The following is a 24,447-nucleotide window of genomic DNA, read 5'->3' on the forward strand; positions in this document are numbered from 1 at the left end:
TTTAGCACTGTGTCACATCAACCTTCCTTTTAATTACAATGTTTCATTGTCAGTGATAAAATGTGGTTGTCTTCCTTTCTTATTTCTTTGTGAAGACCCAAGCCACATTTTGTTCTGTAGTATTTCTTGTCTAATGTTCACATAACCACCAATTACATATTTTATTAACACACACACACCTATATATATATATATAGGTGCCAACCAGTCCTTTCGAGTGCCGTGGGCCAAGAGGTAGACGAAGCCGCTGGAGAAGCCACCGCCCCTCGCGCCCCGGACCTCAGAGGGGAGTGCGTGCAGCTGCCGGACTCCACCCCTTACCTGGACCCTTCTTTCCAGAACACTGCCCTCCTTCACAAACCCTGCAGCACGACGAGGACACCAGATCCCCTGTTTATTTTGGACACTTTATTTTATTATTTGTTTAATAAAAGCCTCTCCGAGGCCTGGCGCCACACCCACTGTGTCTGTCGTTTGCTCTTCCCGCCACAATATATATATATATATATATATATATATATATATATATATATATATATATATATATATATATATATATATATATATATACAGTCCCCTCCAAAAGTATTAGAACAGTAAAGACAAAATTGCTCTGTTGGCTGTGGAGCCAAAAGATTTACAAATATGATTAAAAGATGAATATGAGACAAGACTACAGAATGCCACATTTTATTATTGGGTGATTCAACACATAGATGTTTCACCAGCTAAGAAGTTCAGCACTTTTAGAGTTTCATCCCTCTATCTGATGAGAGCATAAGTATTGGAACAGTTGCCTCACAGGTCTTTCTAAGTGATCAGCTGTGTCCTGTTGCATTAATTCTGCAGATATTAAAAGCAGGGAATGTGTTGTATCAGTTATATCCATTACTTCTGTATTCTGAATCTTGCATTCGATGATGACACACACAAACCAGGATGAAGATGAGGGAGCTGACTTTGAGAGAAAAGCAAGCAATTTGGATGCTAAAAGAAAAGAGGAAGTCAATTAGAGCTATAGCAAAAACAAAGGGCATTGAGAAATCAAGAGTTTGGAAACCACCAGCGACATCAGCAACCAACAACGACCTGATCGGCTGAGAAAACAACAGTAGTAGATGACAGACAAATCATAAAAGCTGTGAAAAATGAACCCTAAAAGATATGTCTGTAAAATCAGCAACAACTTCCAGAAAGCTGGGGTGATGCTCTGACAATTTACCGTCCTCAGGAGACTTTGACACAGAATTACAGATGCTACACAGCAAGATGCAAACCTCTGACCAGCACCAAAAATAGAAAGGCAAGATTAGATTTTGCAAAAAAGCACAAAGGTGAGCCAGAAGAGTTTTGGAACTGTGTTTATGGACCTATGAGACAAAGATGAACCTTTATCTAAGTGATGGGAAAGCAAAAATGTGGAGAAAAAAAGGGAACTGCAAATGATCGCAAGCATACAGCCTCATCTGTAAAGCATGGTGGAGGTGGTGTCATGGCACGGACATGCATGGCTGTCTCTGGAACAGGCCCTCTCAACTTTACTGATGACTTAATGTATGATGACTGTAGCAGAATGAATTTGGAAGGATACAAAACCATCTTGCCTACCAATATTCAGGAAAATGCCACCAGATTCACTGGGAAGTGCTTCATATTGCATCAGGACAATGACCCAAAACACCCTGCCAGTTCAGTCAAGGAGTTTATAAGGGCAAAGAAATGGAAAGTCTTACATTGTCCAAGTCAAACTCCAGATTTAAATCTGATTGAACATGAATTTCACCAGCTGGAGAGGAGAGTAAAGGCAGAAACTTCCCAAAACAAGCAACAATTGGAATTGGCTGCATTAAAGGCTGGGAAAAGTATTTCAAAGGATGAGACCAAGAGTCTGGTGATGTCTATGGGTCACAGACTCACTGCTAACTAAATAATAGCTTTTAATCTTTTAAATCTGCCTTATGTTCAACTGCCCCAATACTTATGATCACATCAATGAGTGGGATGAACTCTAAAAGTGCTGTTCTTTTAATTTGGTAAAACATGCATGTGTTGAAACGGCTAATAATAAAATGTGACATTCTGTAGTTTTGTCTCATATTCATCTTTTAATCTTTTAATCATATTTGTAAATGTCTGGACTCCACAGCCAACAGAGCAATTTTGTCTTTACTGTTCCAATACTTATGGAGGGCACTGTATATATATATATATATATATATATATATATATATATATATATATATATATATATATATATATATTCACTATAAATCGCTAGATAGATAGATAGATAGATAGATAGATAGATAGATAGATAGATAGATAGATAGATAGATAGATCGATCACATGACATGGAATTGTCATATAACTTTAATGAAGGAAAGACAATGCAAATATTTGATAAAAGTGTCTTTTATTTGAAAGGACAAGACATGATGACAACAACACAACATAAAAACAAAATGGGACAATTAATGATCATAAACAATCATTGGCATTACAAAAATACGTAATAAAGTTTCAATAGAGTTCTTTGACCTTCAGTTTTCGTGGCTGTAGTCATTAAAATGTAAAAAGTTTTGTTAAAATTTTTAAGTTACTGTTGAAATGTGCTAGTTAAATCTCATTGCATACGTGCTCTGAGACACTTACAATAAGGCACTTTGGACTAAATAAATATCTAATGGGTTAAGTCCAACATGTCTTTAGATCACTTTAAGTGTCCCATGGGGTTTTTCTGATGTGTTGCAGAGGTTGATCTGAAATTTGATGTTCAAAGTTTCCTCTCCTTGGTTTCTGTACTTGAAGACACCACTTTCCCATCCACCAGCGTCTGCGTGACAGTCATCACTTTTACCTTCTTTTGCTCTTCAAGAGCATCCTGGAGCCTGCATGAGAAAACATACCTGTTACCCACCATACAAAACAAATACTCTAGCAAAACTAGCCACAAAGTTTAAAAACCACATTACATGTCTATACACAAATGGTAAACTGCTGTGAAAAATCTCGATATGCTTCAGAAGACAACTTACTTGAAGTCTCCACCGTCCAGAAGTCTCCTGTAAGTGGCAATTTCTGCCTCCAGCTTCATTTTGATGTTCAGCAGAGCCTCGTACTCCTGCGTCTGTTGCTGGATGTTGTTGCGCAATTGTGTGAGCTCACCCTCCAGTTGCATGAGGACGGCGTTAAGGCTCTCGATCTCCATGTTGTAGCGCATTTCTGTGTCCCGCAGAGTGGCCTCCAGTGATCCTTTCTGAAAATTTAAACAAAGAGAACCCAAAAGTTTGAGCAAACTTCACTGAGAGAAAATCAAAATGTGATACTTGAAATAATACAGCTAATTTAATAAAAGCATTAGAAAGACCCAATGTAAAATGGCAATGGCTACAAGTAAACAAACTCACCAGGTTCTTCTGTGAGTCCAACTCGATCTCCAATGTCTGAATTTGTCTGCGAAGTTCGTTGACTTCTGTACGTGCACCCTGGAGGGCCTCTGTGTTCTGTGTGACTTGTACCTGAATCTCTGTGATCTGGAGAGAACATAAAATTTCACATTAGCCCCAAAACAGTGTTATTGACATGCAACATTAACAAGACTCGATTTCAAGAAAATGATTGTCTTTTGGAATATACCTGAGATTCATGCCAGGCCTTCAGCTCCTCCTGGTTCTTCAGGGCCATCTTCTCGTAATTGGCTCTAATCTCCTCCATGATCTGGGCCAGATCATGTCCTTTAGGAGCATCAACATCCACCTGCACTCCTGACTGGGAGATCTGGTTACGAAGCTCCATTACCTCCTGTTGGGTGGAGACACCATAAAATAAGCCTTAAAGCAACACCCATAATGGATTATGAGGTAGACAAATGTTTCCAGATGTGCTAATGTCCAAATGTGCCAGATGTGTACTCACATTGTCATGGTTCTTCTTAAGGAAGATGAGCTCTTCCTTGAGGGCCTCAATCTCGCTTTCAAGGTTCATGCGGTTCAGGTTGGTGTCATCAATGACCTTTCTCAGGCCGGCAATGTCAGCCTCCACACCTTGGCGGATGGATAGCTCAGATTCATACCTGCAGGCACAACAAAGATCAATGGGTAACTCTTCTAGAAAACCAGGAAATTTCCCATGAGGTCAAAATATTTGTTATAGTTCACAGTTTTGTTACTTACTTGACTTTGAAGTCATCAGCTGCCAGACGGGCATTATCAATCTGGAGGACTAGACGGGCATTATTCGAGGTGGCATCAAAGATCTACAACCAAAACAGAAATCACTTGATTGAATCAGTCAGGGAACCACCATTGAACAATATAATGTGCAATTATGACACACCAAACCTCACCTAACTGTTTTACAAATGTTTTAGTGTGATATATAATGTGTAAATCACATGGTCACTGTATACCAAGCTGCAGTACCATCTTCTGCTCTTAGTTTGCTTAGATAAGACCTACTGGAGGACAAAGTTCATTTCACAGTCTGTTAGATAATCATTAACCAACAGCCATGTTGGAAAAGCAGCCGGTGTCTGTTTGACGGTTGTTAAGTTGTATAGCGGGAAGAATAGGACTTGAGCTGGATTTCCTGTTTTTTTTTTTTATCCTAATGTGTTTTTTTTGGGGGGGGAAATGCTTCCCATGTTTGCAAGCCAGCATATCCTGGCATCATGGAAAAGGGTGGAGACATAATAGTTTAACACTAGTTAACTCAACATATTTTCCATATGCTAATGGATGTTGGCTATGTATTTGTACTAACAATTGTAAAATAAATAAGTTATATTTTATTATATATTTTATAATTTACTGAGCTTTTAAACAGCAAATTTATTTTCAGTGCCAGATGTCATTTATCTTTTCATCAGGCTAATCTCATGGCTAATCCCATTTACTTTTGTAACTGTAAGAAACCCTGATGAATATGACTTTAATTCTTTTAATTTAACCTACCTGTCACTTTACTGCATAGTCACTGATGAATGAAAAATCATTCATTCTGATAACACTGCCTAGTTATCAGTGATATAGTAGCTTTAAAGTTCAGCTTCAAGCTACAGTTTGTGTGAAACTGACTCTAATCAGTATTTTATCTGCTTTATGAACTTCTTTTCAAGAGAATGTAGAATAGCACTAAGCTAGGAATATACACTAAGCCAAAGTCTCACAGCTGGTCGCATTTTGCACTGTCTGAACTCTCTAGAGTTTTCCATTTCCCTTATGACACAGACGGACACTAAAACATCTCAGATCCCAGAGTTTCCATACACAGGGAATTAACAAGCATCTGGATGTGTAACAGGACGAGAATAAATACAGGATGCAAATGCTTATTCACCGGAATACCGGCTGTAAGCAGAAGTTACGACTGTCCCGCAGAGACTGAGCCTCCCTCCCCCATGCCTTCCCCCTGTTTTTAGTTTCACCCATGGTTTATTTTTTGGTTCGCAGCCTATCAGTGCTGGCCATCAGTAAACTCTCATTCAGCTCTTTAAGCTTTAAATTACAAAATTTCTGTCCTGAAACCCAATAAATGTCAACTAGACTGTTAAAAAACACAAAGCAGCACAATTAGACTGTCACATTAAGTTCTTTATAGATGCCATAAATTTTCTCTATCCTTCTCTCATTCAAACACACCTTCTTGCGCAGATCGTCAACGATGGGCTGGAAGCGGCTATAGTCGTGCACATCAGGACCTCTCTTCTCCAGGACCTCGCGGATCTTCAGCTCCAGCTTGCTGTTGGCCTGCTCCAGGGTCCTCACTTTATCCAGGTAGGAGGCCAGACGGTCATTCAAGTTCTGCATGGCCATCTTCTCGTTGCCCATGATCTCACCTGTGGATCCAGTGGCACTCACTTGGATGGAGCTGGGAAATCCAACTCCACTGCGGACACCTGAGTAGGAGGCAGAGGAGATTCTGGTTCCTTGACCTCCGGCGCCACCGTAGATGCTCGCAGCCCGGTAAGTTGGCACATTGGTGGTACGTTTGATGGACATCTGGGGCACCTGGGAGGTGGAGGAACGCACACTATAGCTTGTTCTCAAACTCATGGTGGCTGAAGTGAATGAACAGATGAGTGATTGAAGGCCTGGAGAGAGGTAGAGCTCAGTAACACAGCCAGAAGAGTGCACAGGGCATAAGGGACACTCTCAGGCTTTATGAACAAACTGTTCTTAGAACTCCCGCCCCCAAGCCCCTCCCTTCAGCCAATCACATTCCTCCATGTCTAGAGTGTGGTTGTGTGGGTTTTGTGACTGGATTCCTTTAAGAAGTTTGTTATTACAAGTGGCTCCGTTTTTCCTCTCTGAAATTAGACAAAAATGTTCGTGACATCTGGATTTTAGAGTTTTTAATCAGTCTTATTAACATTATAAGATGTAATATAAGCATGAAACATATATGATAAAGATCTGCTAAACTAAAAAGAACAACTTAACATTACAAACTTACAACTGTTAACATTACAATAAGGTTTTATACATCAGCATTAAGAAATCCTATAGTTAACATAAAATAACAATGAACAATACTTTAAAGCTTTAATTAATTTATGAATTTGTTAATTTATAAATATACTACATTTTTTGCTTTAAGTTGTATACATGAATATTACTTAATGTATTATGAAAGAACCTAAATGAACAATGAACAATAGTTTATTTCTAAATTAACATTCACCTAGATTAATAAATGCTGCAAAAATGTGCAAATAGTTCGTTTGTGATACCTAATACATTAACTAATGTTGACAGTGTTACCACTTAGTCACACAACTTCTGTTTAGAAGTCATTTTTATTTTCCTATTAGAAAAAAAAAATATATATATATATATATATAATGTAGTATAAAATTTGCTGGTGCTATTGAGTAACTCTTCCAGAGAATCCAAACTTGTTAGACACTCATATTGAGGAATATTTTGCAATTTGTCAACTAATTATTTTTACTGTAAATGCAGAAAGAGTTTCATGTTGCAGCTGGCTGTCTTTCTTATCTTTCTCATCTTTTTCACTTAACCAGTGAACTGGAAAAACTGGCAAAAATGAACAGAGAAAATAGGATTAGTCTATCACGATTTTCTAGTTGTGATATACGGTCACCGAAAGGATTTTCCTGACTGCCACGCCTGCAAAAGGATGTGTGAACAAAGGAACAATTAGTCTGGCTCCCGAGTACATGCACATGTACGGACAAAGAAATGAGCTAATCACTGAAACCTATCTGGACCCCCCTGTAGTTTAAAAGCATTCACACATTGGATTAGATCCATACCTGTTTGAAATAAGCTTCACAAAGATGAGCTTCAGAAGAGAAAGCTGATACTGTGCCCACATTCCCAAAAGATTTCCTTTGGGTTTGTATTTTAGTTTATTTAGACAGAAAGTAATTGATAACTATGGAAATACACAAGAGATTTAAACTGCACAAAAATATGCCAGAGTGGTATAAAGGCTTTTATGTGTTTTCAAACACAGAACAAACTGACCTTTTTTTTTTTTTTTTGAAAAGCATTTTCCCATAAATTCACTGTGTGGAAATTTTAAGATCTCATAAACAGCCCTAAAACTGTCCCAGGCCAGACTGAATAAAGCAAAGCTAGATTGTGATAGTGTTTGGCTGTGTATGTGTTCTGTGGCGATCCTCTCTTATCCATTGTGTCGGAATGTGTTTGTTTGAGGCTGGAAGGGCACAGGAGGAATTTGATGTGAAAGAACGCAGATCAATGTTGTTGAGCCCATTCCACAATCACAGGCTGTCAGTTTGCTGTAGTCTATTTATTAATACAGAAAATTATTATTTTTGCTGTATCAGTTTTTAAAGAGGCTATAAACTCAATAATGAAAGAAGCAGTACTATTTTAAATGTAGTTTTTTAATTAATTTTTATCTGAATACTACAGACTTTTCTTGTATGGTACTCTAATGGAATTATTTATCATTTTAATCATAATGTAGTGACTTTTTAAAATATGTAGGTCACATTTTAAAATAAGATCCCATTAGTTAATGGTAATTCATGCATTAACTTGCATTAACTAACAATAAGTAATAAAAAAAAATTATAGTATTTTTAATCTTTAGTTTTAAAACTACAACTGTTTGTTGTTAGTTAATGATAGCTCTGGTCCAATAAATAATATTATAATATATACAACTTTTGATTTCAACAATGTATTGTGGAATGTAGAAATTAACATCTTCTAAGAGTAATAAATGCTTTAGAAGCATATTTCATTGTTAGTTCATGTTAACTAATATAGTTAACTAATCTGAACAAATGGAACCTTATTGTAAAATGTTAGCAATATTTAATAACGTACAACCATTAAATAAATGTAAATCACTTCATATGGCATTGTTGCTCTCTTTCCTATTCAGGGTGTGTGTGTGATCATTCTAAAAGCGTTTAATAGTTTTTCCTAAGCATAATGTAATCAGTGCTGTGGGTTGCCAGATCCCTCACACTCCACCCTTGTGGAAGATTGTGAGATTATTGCAAGTTATGATGGAAGAATGACAAAACAAGCGGGTGGTCCAGTCATAACTCATCTTGGATTTAAGGTGTGTCCTCCCAAAAAAAGAACATTTGCAAAAACAAACATGCATGCACTTTCTCTCAGTTCAGGTAATACAAAATTGTGAAAGACTTCATAATTCTTAAAAAGAAAATATTGCCAGCAACATGAAGGATAAGTGATCTGTTAGCGCATTACAATTGCCATAGGAATCATAGGGAAATAAATTTCAAATGCCGGTCACATTGCATCATCTAATATGGGCGGGAAGGGGGAGGGGAGGGGTCACCTGAGTACTGATAAAACTGGGTCATTTTACTATCAGGTGAAAGCATGAATGCCGTATATGGGCACGTTTGAAATGTGCTCATTGTGTGCATGTACAACCGTTGACATAGCGCCCATGAGTAAATACAGAGATTACTGTTCATTTACATAACTCAACAAAGCAAACTCAGTTCAGATAAAAACTAATGCTACTGATGTCATTTCATTATGTGCCACATCGTATGTCATACTAAGTATAGTTCAAGAAACTGCCTTTTAAACACTAAGCAGGCGGATCTGGCCTATTTATTGGTTTATTGGTTGACTTTGATGCTGTCAGATATAATCTGTTGAGTTATCATCATCTGAAATATCTTCCCTGGAGTTTGTTAGAATGAACTGTCTTGCATTCATAATGGCGTTTTAAATGAAAGAACTTGTTTATCTAATCCTTTCAATCACAACACAAAGGATAGACAGTAACTGCTGCTTCTCCCAATCCCTTGACAACTCATCCAGAATCACAAAACCAACACAACTTTATTTGTTGTACTCTACCGTTAAAAAAAGAGAAAATAATACTTTTATTCAGCAAGGATGCATTCAATTGATCAAAAGTGACAGTAAATATATTTATAATGCTACAAATGATTTCTGTTTTCTCTGTTCATCAAAGATTCCTGAAAAATGTATCACACTTTCCACAAAATTACAACACAACTGTTTTCATTGATAATAATAAAAAATTACACTGTGACACTGGTGACTAGAGTGGTGTTTCTGAAAATTCAGCTTTGGCATCACAGGAACAAATTAAATTTCAGATAGCAGGTTGGTGGGATGCATGAATTGTATAAACATGCATTTGAACTAATGAATCAGTCATTTCTGGTCCAGAAGTTTATCTAAATTAGTTGCTTAAAGAAAGACTTTTTTTGTGAGATGTGAAATTTGTGAGATGTTTGTGAGATGTTTTCTCAGCCCCTAGCTCCAAAATCATGTGAAAGACCTTGCAGTGGTTAGATTAAAGAAAGCCTGTTGCTATTCAGAGCAAAGGAGTTGCATGTTGAGCACATAGTGTTTGGTTTGATGTCATCATGGTGGAGGTTTAGACTAGGTTCATAAGTCATACGATGGTCAGAAGACAGTTTAGTCCTTAAAGCATCTGCATGTGAAATACACTGGGCTCAGTGCTGGTTTTCATGCATTTCTGATGCCAGCAGTGCATAAAAAAACTCCAGCCACAGTCATAACCATTTATGAGGAATATGTATCATCATCCAGGCTGGTTGTTTGAAAAAACATGATTATTTTAACATGAAATCAGATAATTTTTTCCTGTCTAGGCAGATGATTTGTGCAGTGCACACAGAGGGTGTGGCACTAACCAAATAGTTTTTTCCAGTACCTTATCAGTATACTCCAAAAACTGTTTGCCTGCAACACTGACTTAGTCATGAAGTGTCACACAGCGAGTCAGGCTGAATCCGGTAGGTGTGGCATATCTTATTTTTAATGCTTGACAATATAAATATTTTTGTATTATTTTATTTTTTATTATTTTTTATTTTAACCAACTTTCCTCTGTGATTCTAATGGCGGCAAGTACCATTATGTTTTGTTTTGTTCTGCAACAATATTGCAACCTGAAGCATAAAATCTCCCCTTGTGTCAAACTAAAAATGCCACAAAGTATGAGATGCAATTTGAGCTAGACCCATAATCTGGTTTTATTTCGTACACATTCAGACGTGGACAAAAAAAAAACACTAGATGCACGGAATGTTCCTGATGTGACAGCACCTGATAAAACACATGGCAGGTGTCTGACACATTCCTCAGATGTGAAACAGCACAGCAGAACAGAGAGCAGTCAGTCAGAGATGGGGGATGTAGACAGATCAAAAGAAGGGGAGGTGGTGGGAAAAGTGGAGTAAGAAGGGTGGGGGCACTTACTGGATGTCTGATAGTGTGACTAAGATGCATTGATTCCTGCACAGTACATTCCTCCAACTCTTTGTTCTGCTTCTCAGTAGGATCCGATTTGGGAGGAGGAGAGTGAGGGGAAATGCTTTGTGTGTGGCTCAGTCATCCTGTGTCTCATAAAATCCTTTTGCACTTTGAGCATGTTAGATAACGTGCAAAAATGCATGCGCATCCTCATTTGCACACATAAAAATGTACTGATGATCTGTTTGTATGTACAATAAATAGTTTAGTTCTGTGTATATGTATACAAACCAGTGCAGTCACATTAGTAAAATTTCAGGGAAATTTCATAAACAAAAAAGGTCCGTTGTCATTTGTCAATAGTGTAGATGAAACATAACTCATAACTTGTGTTTTTGAAACAAGCACCTTTCTGTTGGTGAAACTTGCTTATTGTGAAATCTTGAGGAAATCTTTCGCCCCTTTACAGGTTGCGTGGATTCCTACTGAAATGACTGGATTTTTCTGTGAAAATTCTCTGAAAAATGGTAAATGTAATCACGCCTTAAGAGTTCGTTCGCACAGAATGTGTTTTTGGGCAGTGGTATTGAAATGAAAAAAACAAGATCTAGAGATGAGTTTTTAAACATTTAAATTTTTTTTTTTTTAATAGATTACATACAAACAATGAAAAAAGCAAAGTGGAATGCAAAACCAAGAACGATAACTATAACAAAAAAACAGAACTATAATATTTTAATAATCAATTTCAATTTAGGACAATAGTCCACAGCACAGCTATAATAATATCAGCACAGAGGAACGATATTGTTGGAATCACTTTCAGAACATTGTTTTTTCTCAAGCTGATGAATGATTAAAATATTAACAGCCAATCAGAATCCATCCGACTTTAAAGACCTCGAGCATTTAAATTGGCAGACAAAAAAACTGCTGCATGAGCGTATAATAAATAGAATAGTATTGTGCACTAGTAGTTTTCTTTATGGTTATCGTTTATGGCGTCAACGCTGTTGCTGTGGCTTTTCTACAGCTGTTGCTTTGCATTTCCTCTCAGTGTTTATTGATATACAGTTGCTAGGGTGTTCTAGGTTGTTGTTTACTGGCTAAAGTCCAAAGATCTCAATGCAGAGTCTTTATGATATTTCCGTCCATAGATATTATCACCCACCAAGTGGAAATTATACATTCATTGAATTAGCAAATGTCTATATGCAGCGCTTTACATACAGAAGTTTAATATGGCAATTTGTTCAAAGTGCAAATTTAGGCATGGAAAATCACACAGCAATTAGTGTGAAAAATGCCTCCTCTTGTAAAACAAGGTCCAAGAATATATTCCCAAGGCAGCACGAAACAACTTTCCCCTTCATACTGCTTTACTTGCCGAGTTCTTGTGAATTTTACACACCACATTTCACAACGGTGTCTGCCCTACAGCTGCACGTCTTCTAGAACAGCAGCTCAGAGGCGCCGGCTCATTTACAATGTCCAGCGTACTGAAACCGAGCTTTTACAATAGACCGGGAAACACTCACTGAATGAAAAGAGCCACTGTGTTCTTCTCAAAGGTCTACAGCAGTTCACTCACACTCTTAAATTAGGGAAGACCGGAAGACTATGTGTGTGTGGAGGCATGGAAAGACGTGTTGACTTATGAGTGAGAGAATATTTTCAACTTTTGTGTTGAATGATGAATTAGAAGCACACTAGAAAAGACTTTTCGTGCACAACTGTGACATTTAGGCGAACAGTGGCATCTTCACCATGTCTGGATTCTTCCCTTTTATAAGGTCATAAAAATCCTGTCAGATGATTCCGTGTTGCATTCATCTGGCTGGGACCCCACAGACTTATTAGCCAGCATTCTTGGAGAGACCACTGCATAATGATGTTTCACAGCAGCAGGGCATGGGAGAATCCTTTTTTTATTATGCTGGAATGATTCATCGTTTGGTTGCAGACAGTGACAACAGACACACATTGTGCTGCTTTCGCCACTTCTGAAATATTCCTGCTACATTTTATGTAGCACACAAGATTTTTACACCGCCACAATGCTACAGTGTTCCGGTTGGTTACCACGGTATTGCAGTGTGGTTGTAAATACGTTCTAATGGGTTTTAAGCACATTGCAGTGCACTTACTATGGTGTAGTTTACTAGCAGAAGAGCTCATACACAAGTGTCTACGATATACTTTTTCCTAGATACGGCTTATGACCTTCACTTGTTATTCGTAAATGTTTTTGTTTTTTAATTTTTTTTTTTGTTTTGTTTTTTTTTCTCTTCAGGTGAAAATCATGAATTGCATATAAAAATATTAAAACTGCATGATTTGAGATATTACTCAGTCCTCTAGCACAAACATCGTAGGGCAATTTAAGGTTAAGTTTAATTGTTAAATATTTATATTATGTGATTAATATAATAATAAACCCCAAAACATTTTTAAAATCAAAAGTTATGTCTGGTAATATTAGTAAATGGTATGCAAACCAACTCAAAAACAAATAGAGATGCAACATGGAGACCATTTGAATCCAGCCATTATGGAGAACTTGGCTTTGATTTGGCAACCCCCATGACCTCTCACCTCTGCCTCCATTGCTCATGGCTCTATCCCTGGTCAGAGAAATACCTCATATGTTTGTGGAGAGTGGCACAGTAGTATGAAAGTGAACAGACAGTGTGAAGACCATGTATCAGCAGCGTATGCCTCAGGTATTAGTTGTCGGGAATGAGCTGAAAATTGCACATGACTCACGGTACAGCACTTTAGATCAATGTGTGTTTGGCTGCGGATGTAGTATTAGGCTCCAGGCTGTAGTAGTTGTATTGTATTTCCTCATTCACTCTCAATCACTGTCTTATTATTCAAGCCAGAAGGCCAAGGTTTCATTCTGTCCCTGGTTATCCATGTGTGTGTGCTTGTTGACTTTTCCATAAATACAGGAAGATGGGGGGTAACCTCTGGAATTGGGTTCCTGTTAATGTTTTTGTCCTGATCTACAGGAAGTCCCACCTCAGAAAAAGACAATCCAGACTGAGTCTTGAGGTCAGTGATAGGGAGGGGCGATGCCATTTCTTTTCTTTTTGATCAGATACAAAAATCTTTCAATGCCAGTACTGCATATAAAAATGCTTACAAGAAAAGCATATTAGATCAAATGAGTAATTATTGCATTTAAACATTGATATTATATATTTAATTAATATTTATTGACAACTGAGGGGATAGTTTACCCAAAAATTAAAAATCTGTCATTAATTACTCACCCTCATGTGGTTCCAAACTCATAAGACCTTTGTTCATCTTCAGAACACAAATTAAGATATTTTTGATGAAATTCGAGAGCTTTCTGACCCTCCATAGTCAGCAACACAACTACCACGTTCAAGGCCCAAAAAGGTAATAAGGTCATCATTAAAATAGTCCATTTGACATCAGTGGTTCAACCTTAATTTTATGAAGCTACGAGAATGCTAGTTGTGAGCAAAGAAAACAAAAATAACGACTTTGTTGAACAATTTCTACTCTTCCGTGTCAGTATTAGACAGTCATTAGGCATTCATTACAGTACCATGACAGATGCATATGCATTTATTTGCACTTAAAATGTTTTCTCATAGCTTTACGGTTGAACCACATGGACTATTTTAACAATGTCCTTACTACCTTTCTGGTCCTTGAACGTGGTAGTTGTGTTGCTGTATATGCAGGGTCAGAAAGCTCTCAGATTTCATCAAAAATGTCTTAATTTGTGTTCCGAAGATGAACGAAGGTCTTACGGGTTTGGAAAGAGATGATGGTGAGTAAATAATGACAGAATTTTCATTTTTGTGTGAACCATCCCATTAAGGCTTTATCAAACACAAGAACAATAAATAAAAAAATTGGCCTACTGTACAATAAATGACAAAATAGTAAAGTAAAAAAATAAAATGATAAATTTACTAGTATGAAAACACTTAGGATCAATATGTAACGGAACGGGTCTGACACAGAAGGTAAGTGAAATCACAAGGTGTTTATTTACAAGGTGAGCAGCAATCAGCAATAGTGAAGATTCTTCGGACTTGGTGAGTATCAATCCGTGAGGTTCAAGTAAGAGGAATGTCAGTCACAATAAGTCTCTCTGTCTTGACGGATCCTAGAGATTGGCAGCATCAGAGCGGCAGAGACACACGAGGATTCAAACAAGCCACCGGGGACAGACGAGGAGGATGACTGGAAGAGGACAAGGCAGAAGGTGAGTAATGACAGGTAAGTATTCACAGGTATCTATACTCAGCTTTTAGGGGAGCAGAGACGATCCATGTAGCAATCCTAAGATCGGACTTTGCAGTGCTTGTCACGTCACTTCAAGATCGGACAAAGTAGTGAGCTGAGGGAAGTGCTTTTATGAGTGTGGTGATTGGAGATTGATGAGGTGCAGGTGCGGGTGATGATTGGAGATAAACAGGTGACAGTGATGAGTGACGGGGAAGACAGGCCATTCTATGACACAATATTTGTATATGAGGATAAATTTGTTTACTCATAGTGAATGAGCACTTTGTGGTCTGTGCAGTTTAAGATTGTAATACATTACAATGCATGAAGACACTTCTGAAAAGTACTCCTCTATCTCTTTAGTATTTGTTTTGGAGCACATGGGCATATTTTCCATTCAGTACACGTTTTGCCATTCATCCAAGTGGTTTCACAGAGGAGATCCTCAGGAATTTGACCTCATGACACCACAAAGACCGCTATGGCGTGTGAGTCAACACCCTGACGTGTGAGTCGTGATCGCTACGTTGGGGTGAAACTGCAAGGTTAACAGAAATATCTACTGTTCTACAACTGATTAAGCTGTTTAGATGAGCTAACAGACATTGGCCAAAAGCTACAAAGCTCCAAATGTGATTTCACAGGGTCTTTAACATCTGTGTAGGAGACCCTGCTGATTCAAATGATTTTCAAGCTTGATTGTCCACTTTGGAATCAACAAAATTAAAACTTGAGAATGTTTTTGTGTAAATCCAGCCGTTGTTATTTCAAACATGTTTGTTCAGGTTTTGTTATCAGTGTTTTGTTAGGTTGTTTGAGGAGGTGGGTGTTCAGTCTGCATCAGTAGTGATCAAAGACACAACCAAGACTTCCAGACTTGCTCTCTCAGCGGCAGTGACCTCTGACCTGGGAGAGGCAGGTCCTAACAAGCAACAGGGCTGGATTGTGTTAGGATAGAGAACCCAAAGCCTCCCACTTATTCTCTCAAATCCCTCCCGCTGTCTTTATGCCTCTTTGCTCGCCCCTGGAATGTGCCTGAATGTGTGCAAGCTAATACGAGAGAATAGATAACAGTGGAGACTCATGGGCAGGGATTCTTATCTAAGCTTATGCTAAAACTAACAGGCTTTCAACCACACTCCTGCCTCTACACCCCTTCTGGGTCTATTTCCCTATCTTGTTCACATTTGGTCAGTCCCGCTGTGTGCGTTTATTTGAGTATTTCATTTTTCTGTTGACAGAAGGATGTTGGAACATGAGGTTCTTCTTACATGAGAGAAATATAAAACAGGAGTATTCAATTAAAGCTCCTAGAGGGTCCAGTCTCTAATGTTCTTCCCAAAACAGGTTCAAACAATCAAGCATTCAAATAAACTATGGCTAAGCAAAATATGTTTTAGGAAAATTTACTGTAAAGTTGGCAGCCGTAACACTACACTCCTAAAAATAAATGTTATTTATTGCCATTTTCGGTTCCATGAAGAACTTTTTAACATCTGTGGAATTGTTCCATCACACACAATATTTTTTTATACTGGAAAAAGGTTCTGTGGAATAATTTAGAATGTTCTTTTAGAACTGTTCAATGAAAGGTTCTTTGAGGAATGTTTATATTTTAATAGTGCATGTAAAAGTAAGAAATAATAAAACCTAAAAATAGACAAAATATTAAAATAGTCTATTATCATGTTATAAAATTCATATAAAAATGATTATTGCATTAATTATATAATAATTGTTTTTTAAGAATGCATGTAAAAGTTAGAATTAATAAATACTAAAATGTATTTTATAAAATGAATACAGAAAATATTATTATATTAACTCTATAACTGAATGTGCTTTCATTAATAATATAATATACTATAACAACATAGCATTACCATCTGATACCATGACTTTACCATGAACTTCCACAGTACTTTTTTGTAAGAATTTATAAATATATCATAGCTTCATAGCTTCTTTATGAATCTGTTTATTCTTCTGCCCTTCCTCTTTTGATTGATAGTTCATTGGAATTTTCCTGAATTGACACACACACTCTTGACAGTAGTTTTGCTGATCAATTGTTTTGTTGACCGATGTTGCCACTGTTTTGCATGCAGTATATTTTCTCTAAACAGTGAAAGTCATTACTGACTGTAGTTTAATCAAGTCGTTCTGTGTGACTATACACAGTTGGTGCTTGAGAGCCCTCATTCTTGTTTTATGTCTCTAAACGACGGTTTAATTATTGTCTCTCCCCATTCCAAGGAATGGAAGTAAACCAATGAATGAACATTTTATGACAAGGGCCAAATGATCCCTGTCACACTTCATCCAAGTAAAACAAAATCCAGAGTATGCTTTTGGCAATGCTCAATCAGTCAGTGACCCAGAGATCATAAGAGCGTTCTGGGAATGGCAGACTATAGTGCTCACAGTGAGAAACCATTTCAGTTGAACTGCTTCATTTGCAAACAAAATGAGTCACTTCTTCATATTTTTGACAGTGACCTCTAAAACAACCCTGGTTGCCCAGTACTTGATTGGTCGGCAGACATTATGAACAGGTGATGATTGGTGGATAAAACAAAACAGGGTCATTAGTTGCTCTATCTTTCACTCTAGTTTGGACTGTGATCCTCAATCACTCCACTGTATGACTAATATCTTCCCGTCATTGATTACACAGTAGTATTTTGGAGACTTTTAACCCTATTGTTAGATAAATGTTTCATTTAGGAGCAAAAAGAGGTTCTGCAACCTGATGTCATGCTCTAGATCTACAGAAACTGTTATACTGTAACTACAATTTAAAACTACTCAAATTCTTTTTACTGCTTTTTATCACTTAATTTACTCAGATTCATTGTGTTCAGTCCACTTATGTTTGATGAGTGGAAGTTAACTTAATATATTTATCTTGGGAATTAATCATGTTTGTTGCATTAAAAGTGTTATTTTATGCATTATGAGAAAGACAAGAACTTTGAGAGGTGTTAATGGTGTTTCTGTTTTTTTTCTGAATTTTTGGGTTACTGTTGTGCTGAAAAGGGACAAAAGTAACATTTAGCATGCTTGTGTGTGCTATTGATATGAAGAACCTTTAACAAGAGCTGCTTTAGTCTTCAGAGAACCACTCATAAACACAACAGAGCAAAATATGGTTCTTGGACATGGCCCCCGCACGTTTTAAATGTTGTAACTCTTATCAACTTATCAAATTTAGGTCACAAAAAGGGATAGTTCACCCAAAAATGAAAATTCTGTCATTAATTACACACCCTCATGTCATTCCAAACCTGTAAGACCTTCGTTCATCTTCAGAACACAAATTAAGATATTTTTGGTGAAATACAAGAGACGACGTCCTTGCTACCTGTCTGGGCCTTGAACGTGGTAGTTGCATGCAGGGTCAGAAAGCGATAGGCTTTCGGTTTCAGAGCAGTTTGCAATCAATGATTACTGCACATTTATGCCAAGCGGTTGTTAATGATCTACTTGAAATTAATTACAGTTTGACAGTGTTTTTATTGTAATATGCCGTAGATGGTTGTAAGTTTGCATATTTTATCTCCCTTGTAAAATGTAAACGCTTGTAGCTTCTCTATTGGCCACACTGTGACAGGAAGGAAAGACGATAAACATTATTTAACCAAATTCAATATATAGATTTTAATAATATCAGCAATAATCTATTTCTTGCCTTGTTTTAAACCCATTATATCAGCAAAATCCAATATCGGTAGACCTCTAATCAGCATGTATTGATATAATAGAACATAAACAAATACTCAAACCAAATCTTGTTTTGATTGGCTGCAAACGTTTAACAAGGTAATATGCTTGTGCATTCATGTACACATGCATTATTACTGTAAATAATCATGTGATTACCCTCTGGTGGCAATTAATTACACTTCCCATTTAGTACAGTAGAGGGCAGAAGTACAGTTTGCAGGTGAGCTACAGGTAATTGCAACAGGTTTGGCATCTTCTTGTACGTTTTTCCTACTCTTCACTTCTCCTTCACCTCTGCCCTTCTTTTGTCCACAATATCACAGTGAGATAATTTTCATCATGGTGACGACTCATTGTTGTGACATCAGTACGGACCAAACATTAGTGAAATCAAGCCTCCCATATCACATGCACCCTGCATACTTAACAAACCATGTGTGGTTTCCAAAACAACCGGGGAAAGTTAGGGAGGGGACAGCAGGAAAGGCAATCCTCCATGCTGGCCCGAACGCTCCAGACAGCTGTTATCGGAACAATGCACACTCACTGCAGAGGAAATAACAGAGTCCTGCAGCCTCAACCCATTTCCATCTGCATTCCTCTTTTTCTCCCTCCTTTTCTCTTTTTTTCCATCCTGGCCTTAAAACAAACAAACTAACTGCGATTGAAATGTCTCTTCCCGCTTATCGGATTTTTGCTCTCATGCACTCGAGGTCTTTCACACATTGTTGCACAATTTCACTCTGTCTTGCGTAACCCAATCTCTCCCCTTCTCATTTCTCCCCCAGTTTCCTGCGGGGGATTCAAGGACGCCCACATATTTAGTAAAATCTCCCCCTCGACCTGTGTCACTACCCCTCTTTGGCCCAACGATATTTTCTTCTCTGACTCACAGATGCCTCGCGTAAACAAAACACAGCCAATTCGCAAATGGTTCCCAAGTCACGCGACATAATCCGACTCTCCGTCACGTGTGCTCTGCTTGGGTGGATCCCACAGGGGTAAAACTAGAGTAAATACTATCAGCATTAGAGACCTGGGCCAGGAATAGTGTTTCATTAACACCGTCTGTCCGGTCATCATTAGAGCAGAGGCGCAGCTGTCTGAATTGTGGTTTTGGCACGACATGAATAGAAATGAGGCTTGAATTGAGCTGTTATCACTGGATGAAATTCACAGGTGTCAGTAAGAGGTGTGGTGCAACAGCACGGACCCAAGCACGTTGAGCTTTATTAATAATGCAGGTCCATTAATAATGACAGACAGTTGTATAAGGGTAAACAATGTCCCAGACATCTGAAATGGGTGTAGTTTCATCAGTGTATTTTTAGTATATATAAAATATTTATATATATACAGTGGCATGCGAAAGTTTGGGAACCCCTTGCAGAATCTGTGAAAATGTGGATAATTTTACCAAAATAAGAGAGATCATACAAAATGCATGTTATTTTTTATTTAGTACTGTCCTGAGTAAGATATTTTCCATAAAAGATGTTTACATATAGTCCACAAGACAAAAAAATTGCTGAAATTATTAAAATAACCACATTCAAAAGTTTGGGAACCCTTGGTTCTTAATACTGTGTGTGGTTACCTGGATGATCTACGACTGTTTTTTTGTTTTGTGATGGTTGTTCATGAGTCCCTTGTTTGTTCTGAACAGTTAAACTGAGCACTGTTCTTCAGAAAAATCCTCCAGGTCCTGCAGAATCTTCAGTTTTCCAGCATCTTTTGCATATTTGAACCCTTTCCAGCAGTAACTGTATGATTTTGAGATCCACCTTTTCACGCTGAGGATGATTGAGGGACTCAAACACAACAATTAAAAAAAGGTTCAAACATTCACTGATGTTCCAGAAGGAAACACGATGCATTAAGAGCCGGGGGGTGAAAACTTTTGAACAGGATGAAGATGTCCAAATTTTTCTTATTTTGTTGAAATGTCATATTTTTCCATTTAGTCTTGCCCTTTTGACGCGACAGAAGATACTTGCATGTTTCCTGGAAGACAAATGAAGTACAATTTACCTTGATCTTTAAATTCAAAAAGTTTTCACTCCCTGGCTCTTAATGCATCGTGTTTCCTTCAAGATTTTAGGCGACGAATCAGAAAAGAAAAGGCTTGTTATGCAATCCCTAAAAAAGAGCTAGAAAGAGCGATTAAGAGGCAAATAAAATGGAACATACAATCAGAATTTGGCAACCCAGTGATTATCTACTCAACACCCCTTGACTATGACTAATACTTACCATCCAAAGAGCACTAATTTGAAACATTTCCATATGTTAGAATGTATATAAATGGAGGGTTTCCATCTCCTCTCCTTTCCAAACACAGAAGACATTACTGTATAAACAAGCACAGTGGTTTACACTGATGGGCCACAACCCAAAAATGGATCGCAGATTTGTTCTGATCAAGAAAACAATGCTAAATGCAAAACAAAATTAAACTGCAGATAAGTATTTAATCATGCATAGTTCGGATAACACAAATAAGCTTGTGAACTTTTTAAAAGGGTGGAGAAGATGCTTAACATATCTTTTGTTTTTGATGTCAAAGGCTTTGTTGTGGCCAACTGGTATTTGGCACAAACTCAATAGGTCACTCAGTAAAAGCTAGTCAAATTAAGCAGATGCCAACAAGGACATTGTGTGACATACTCTCATCCTCGAAAAAGAATGTAGAGACTACATTAAAGAGATAGTTAATCAAAAAATGACAATTATGACATACATTACTCTCATGTCATTACAAAGCCTTAGATATGCAAAACATATAAGAAGATATTTTGAAGAATGTTGGTAACCATTGACTTTCTTTGTATGGACAAAAAATTCTATGGACGTCAATAGGACCCAAAACAGTTTGAGGACACAATTTAGTCTGGGGATCAATTATATGGTGGCCCAGTAGTGCACAACACAATGAAATCTCCACAAAGCAACAAATTCTCCAAAATACAATGAAATCTCAAAAACACAACAGAATCGCCACAACACAATGCATAATTATTTTTTTTTTTAAGCATGGTCATGCATGATAATGCATTAATATGTGTTTTATAAGTACTAACAAAACAACCAATTTTTAAGTAACATGTATTCTAATAAGCAAATAGTTAATAGTGAGAATTGGTCCCTACACTAAAATGTTACTGTTTGATTACCAACATTCTTCAAAATATCTTCTTTCGTGTTTCATAGAAGAAAGAAAGTTATACAGGTTTGTAACATGAAGGTGAGTAAATGACAGAATTTTCATTTTTGGGTGAACTATCTCTTTAAATATGGTCCCCACTGGATGCCTGGTGTAAAATCTAGGTCCTAAAGCTGAACTAGCAAAACCACATATCAAGCATAATCATTTTCAGACCTCAGTTCCTGTGCTGAAATCAAAGCCAAAAGCTTCTCTTTCTCTCTTTCTCAAAAAAAAAAGAAAAAAAAGAAAAAGAAAAGAAAAGTTGTTTAAACTCATTTTGAGGTGTGCCGTATATTTTCCAGCACCCATGATTCCTATCAAATCCCTTAATTTTCTTCTAGATTTGTCCAATTGCTTCCCACCCAAACCCTCCCTCTTTCCTCCTCCACTCCTCCACTCTTTTGCCCTGTCCAGAGCATTCCAATCCTCTGCCATCATAACTGCTGCCGTTTCACACGCTTCCCCAACTGACCAATCATGCGCAGACCTGCTCACAAAGACATTCACTGTTACCGGACAGCTCTACTGCAGAGGGGGGATGAAAAAACAAGTCGTTGGCAACATCCAAAACAGGAGGAAAATATTAACACAAGAAAACAGGGGAAAAGGGGCAGAGTTTTCCTCTGGACCATCCCGGGGTTTTTTTTCGTAAAGTTGGCTCTGTGGTCAAAAAACGTGCAACTTTCACGTCGAGCCCACACCCTACTCAATTCCCCTCATGATAAAACGGACAGATAGATGACTCGTGTCAGAGGAACCGCAGAATGGACATCATGGTTACTAAAATTAAGGAAACACCAAAAAAAAAAGGGAACTCAGTCCAACATCTGCTGGTTACTAATCATGCACATGCCGTCTCCAAATCTGTCGTTTCCTTCTGAGTCTGAGACAAAAGGCTTATTTTTGTTCACTATAATCAGAGCTGGTGACTCACGCAGACCACTAAAATGTTTGGTTGATTTTGATGCTAATTCAGTTCACATTTAAAGGAGAAGCACATAGCAAGTTTTAAACTGGAGTCGTACTTTTGATGAAGAAAAAGTGAGTGCTGCTTACCCATGTAGAGTGCTGTCTGTGGTTACCAGGGCATTGCTATGCCATTGGTGTTCAGAGTGTTCTTTCTGCATGTTGCTATGCAGTTGCTAGGTATTCTGATGGTTTAGGTAGATATTCCTGTTTGTGTTGGGTATTCATAACAATGTTTTTGTTATATTGCTATAAACTAAGGAAATTAGGTCTTCTCAATAGGTAAGGTATTCAGAGTGTTTTCTACATGTTGCTATGCAGTTGCTGAGGTGTTCAGGGTGTTTTTCACATTGCTAAGCAGTTGCTAGGTGGTTAGGAGTGGTTTTCTGCACATTGCTATGCAGTTGCTAAGGTATTCTTAGATGTATTTCATGTTACTATGCAGTTGCTGAGGTGTTCAGGGTGTTTGTAGCATTGTTATGCAGTTGCTAGGTGTTCTGAGTGTTTTTTCATGTTACTATGCAGTTGCTAGGTGTTCTAAGTAGTTTTTTCACGTTGCTATGCAGTTGTTGAGGTGTTCAGGGTGTTTTTCACGTTGCTAAGCAGTTGCTAGATGGTTATGAGTGGTTTTCTGCACATTGCTATGCAGTTGCTAAGGTATTCTGAGATGTATTTCATGTTAATATGCAGTTGCTGAGCTGTTCAGGGTGTTTTTAGCATTGTTATGCAGTTGCTAGGTGTTCAGAGTAGTTTTTCACGTTACTAAACAGTTGCTAAGGTATTCTGAGATGTATTTCATGCTACTACGCAGTTGCTGAGGTGTTCAGGGTGTTTGCAGCATTGTTATGCAGTTGCTAGGTGTTCTGAGTGTTTTTTTCACATTACTATGCAGCTGCTAGGTGTTCTAAGTTTTTTCACGTTGCTATGCAGTTGCTGAGGTATTAAGAGTGTTTTTCCGCACGTTGCTATGTAGTTACTAAGGTATTCTGAGATGTATTACTATGTAGTTAGGGTACATCTATTAGGGTGTTTTTGGCATTGTTATTTAGTTGCTAGGTGTTTAGAATAATTTTCACATTGCTATGCAGTTGCTAGGTGTTTTGTTTCTCATATTGTTATGCAGTTGCTAGGTGTGCATGGCCGTTTTTCATGTTGCTATACAGTTCCTTAGATATTTAGTGTTTTTTCTGTATGGTGCTATGCAGTTGTTGAGGTATTTATAGTGTTTTTCTGTGTGTTGCTATGCAGTTGCTGAGGTATTTATAGTGTTTTTTCTATGTTCCTACAGTATGCAGTTGCTATGGTGTTCTGAGTAGTTTTTCATGTTGCTATGCAGTTGCTGAGGTATTTATAGTGTTTTTTCTATGTTCCTACAGTATGCAGTTGCTATGGTGTTCTGAGTAGTTTTTCATGTTGCTATGCAGTTGCCAAGATATTTAGTGTTTTTTCTGTATGTTGCTATGCAGTTGCTGAGGTGTTTATAGTGTTTTTCTGCATGTTGCTATGCAGTTGATATGGTGTTCTTAGTAGTTCTTCAT

The 24,447-nt window shown here is 37.6% G+C and overlaps 1 protein-coding gene across 7 annotated transcripts in view; it reads left to right on the forward strand.

Moving 5' to 3' along the window:
- Positions 1 to 24,447, forward strand: part of LOC306859667 (intermediate filament protein ON3) — a 64,478-nt gene that overhangs the window by 24,395 nt on the left and 15,636 nt on the right. For 2 of the 7 annotated variants that reach the window (XM_079400823.1, XM_079400822.1), the window contains 2 exons: positions 5,653 to 5,775; positions 5,850 to 5,964. The exons of 2 other annotated variants lie outside the window; for them this stretch is intronic. In XM_079400823.1, the coding sequence (XP_079256949.1) occupies positions 5,653 to 5,775; positions 5,850 to 5,964 (238 nt within the window). Of the gene's footprint in view, positions 1 to 5,652; positions 5,776 to 5,849; positions 5,965 to 10,245; positions 10,278 to 22,675; positions 22,985 to 24,447 lie in introns of those variants that run through there. 3 more of the 7 variants (XM_079400827.1, XM_079400824.1, XM_079400825.1) reach the window with 3 other exon arrangements.

This window comes from Barbus barbus (assembly GCF_936440315.1).
Source record: "Barbus barbus genome assembly, chromosome: 40".
Lineage (NCBI taxonomy): Eukaryota > Metazoa > Chordata > Actinopteri > Cypriniformes > Cyprinidae > Barbus > Barbus barbus.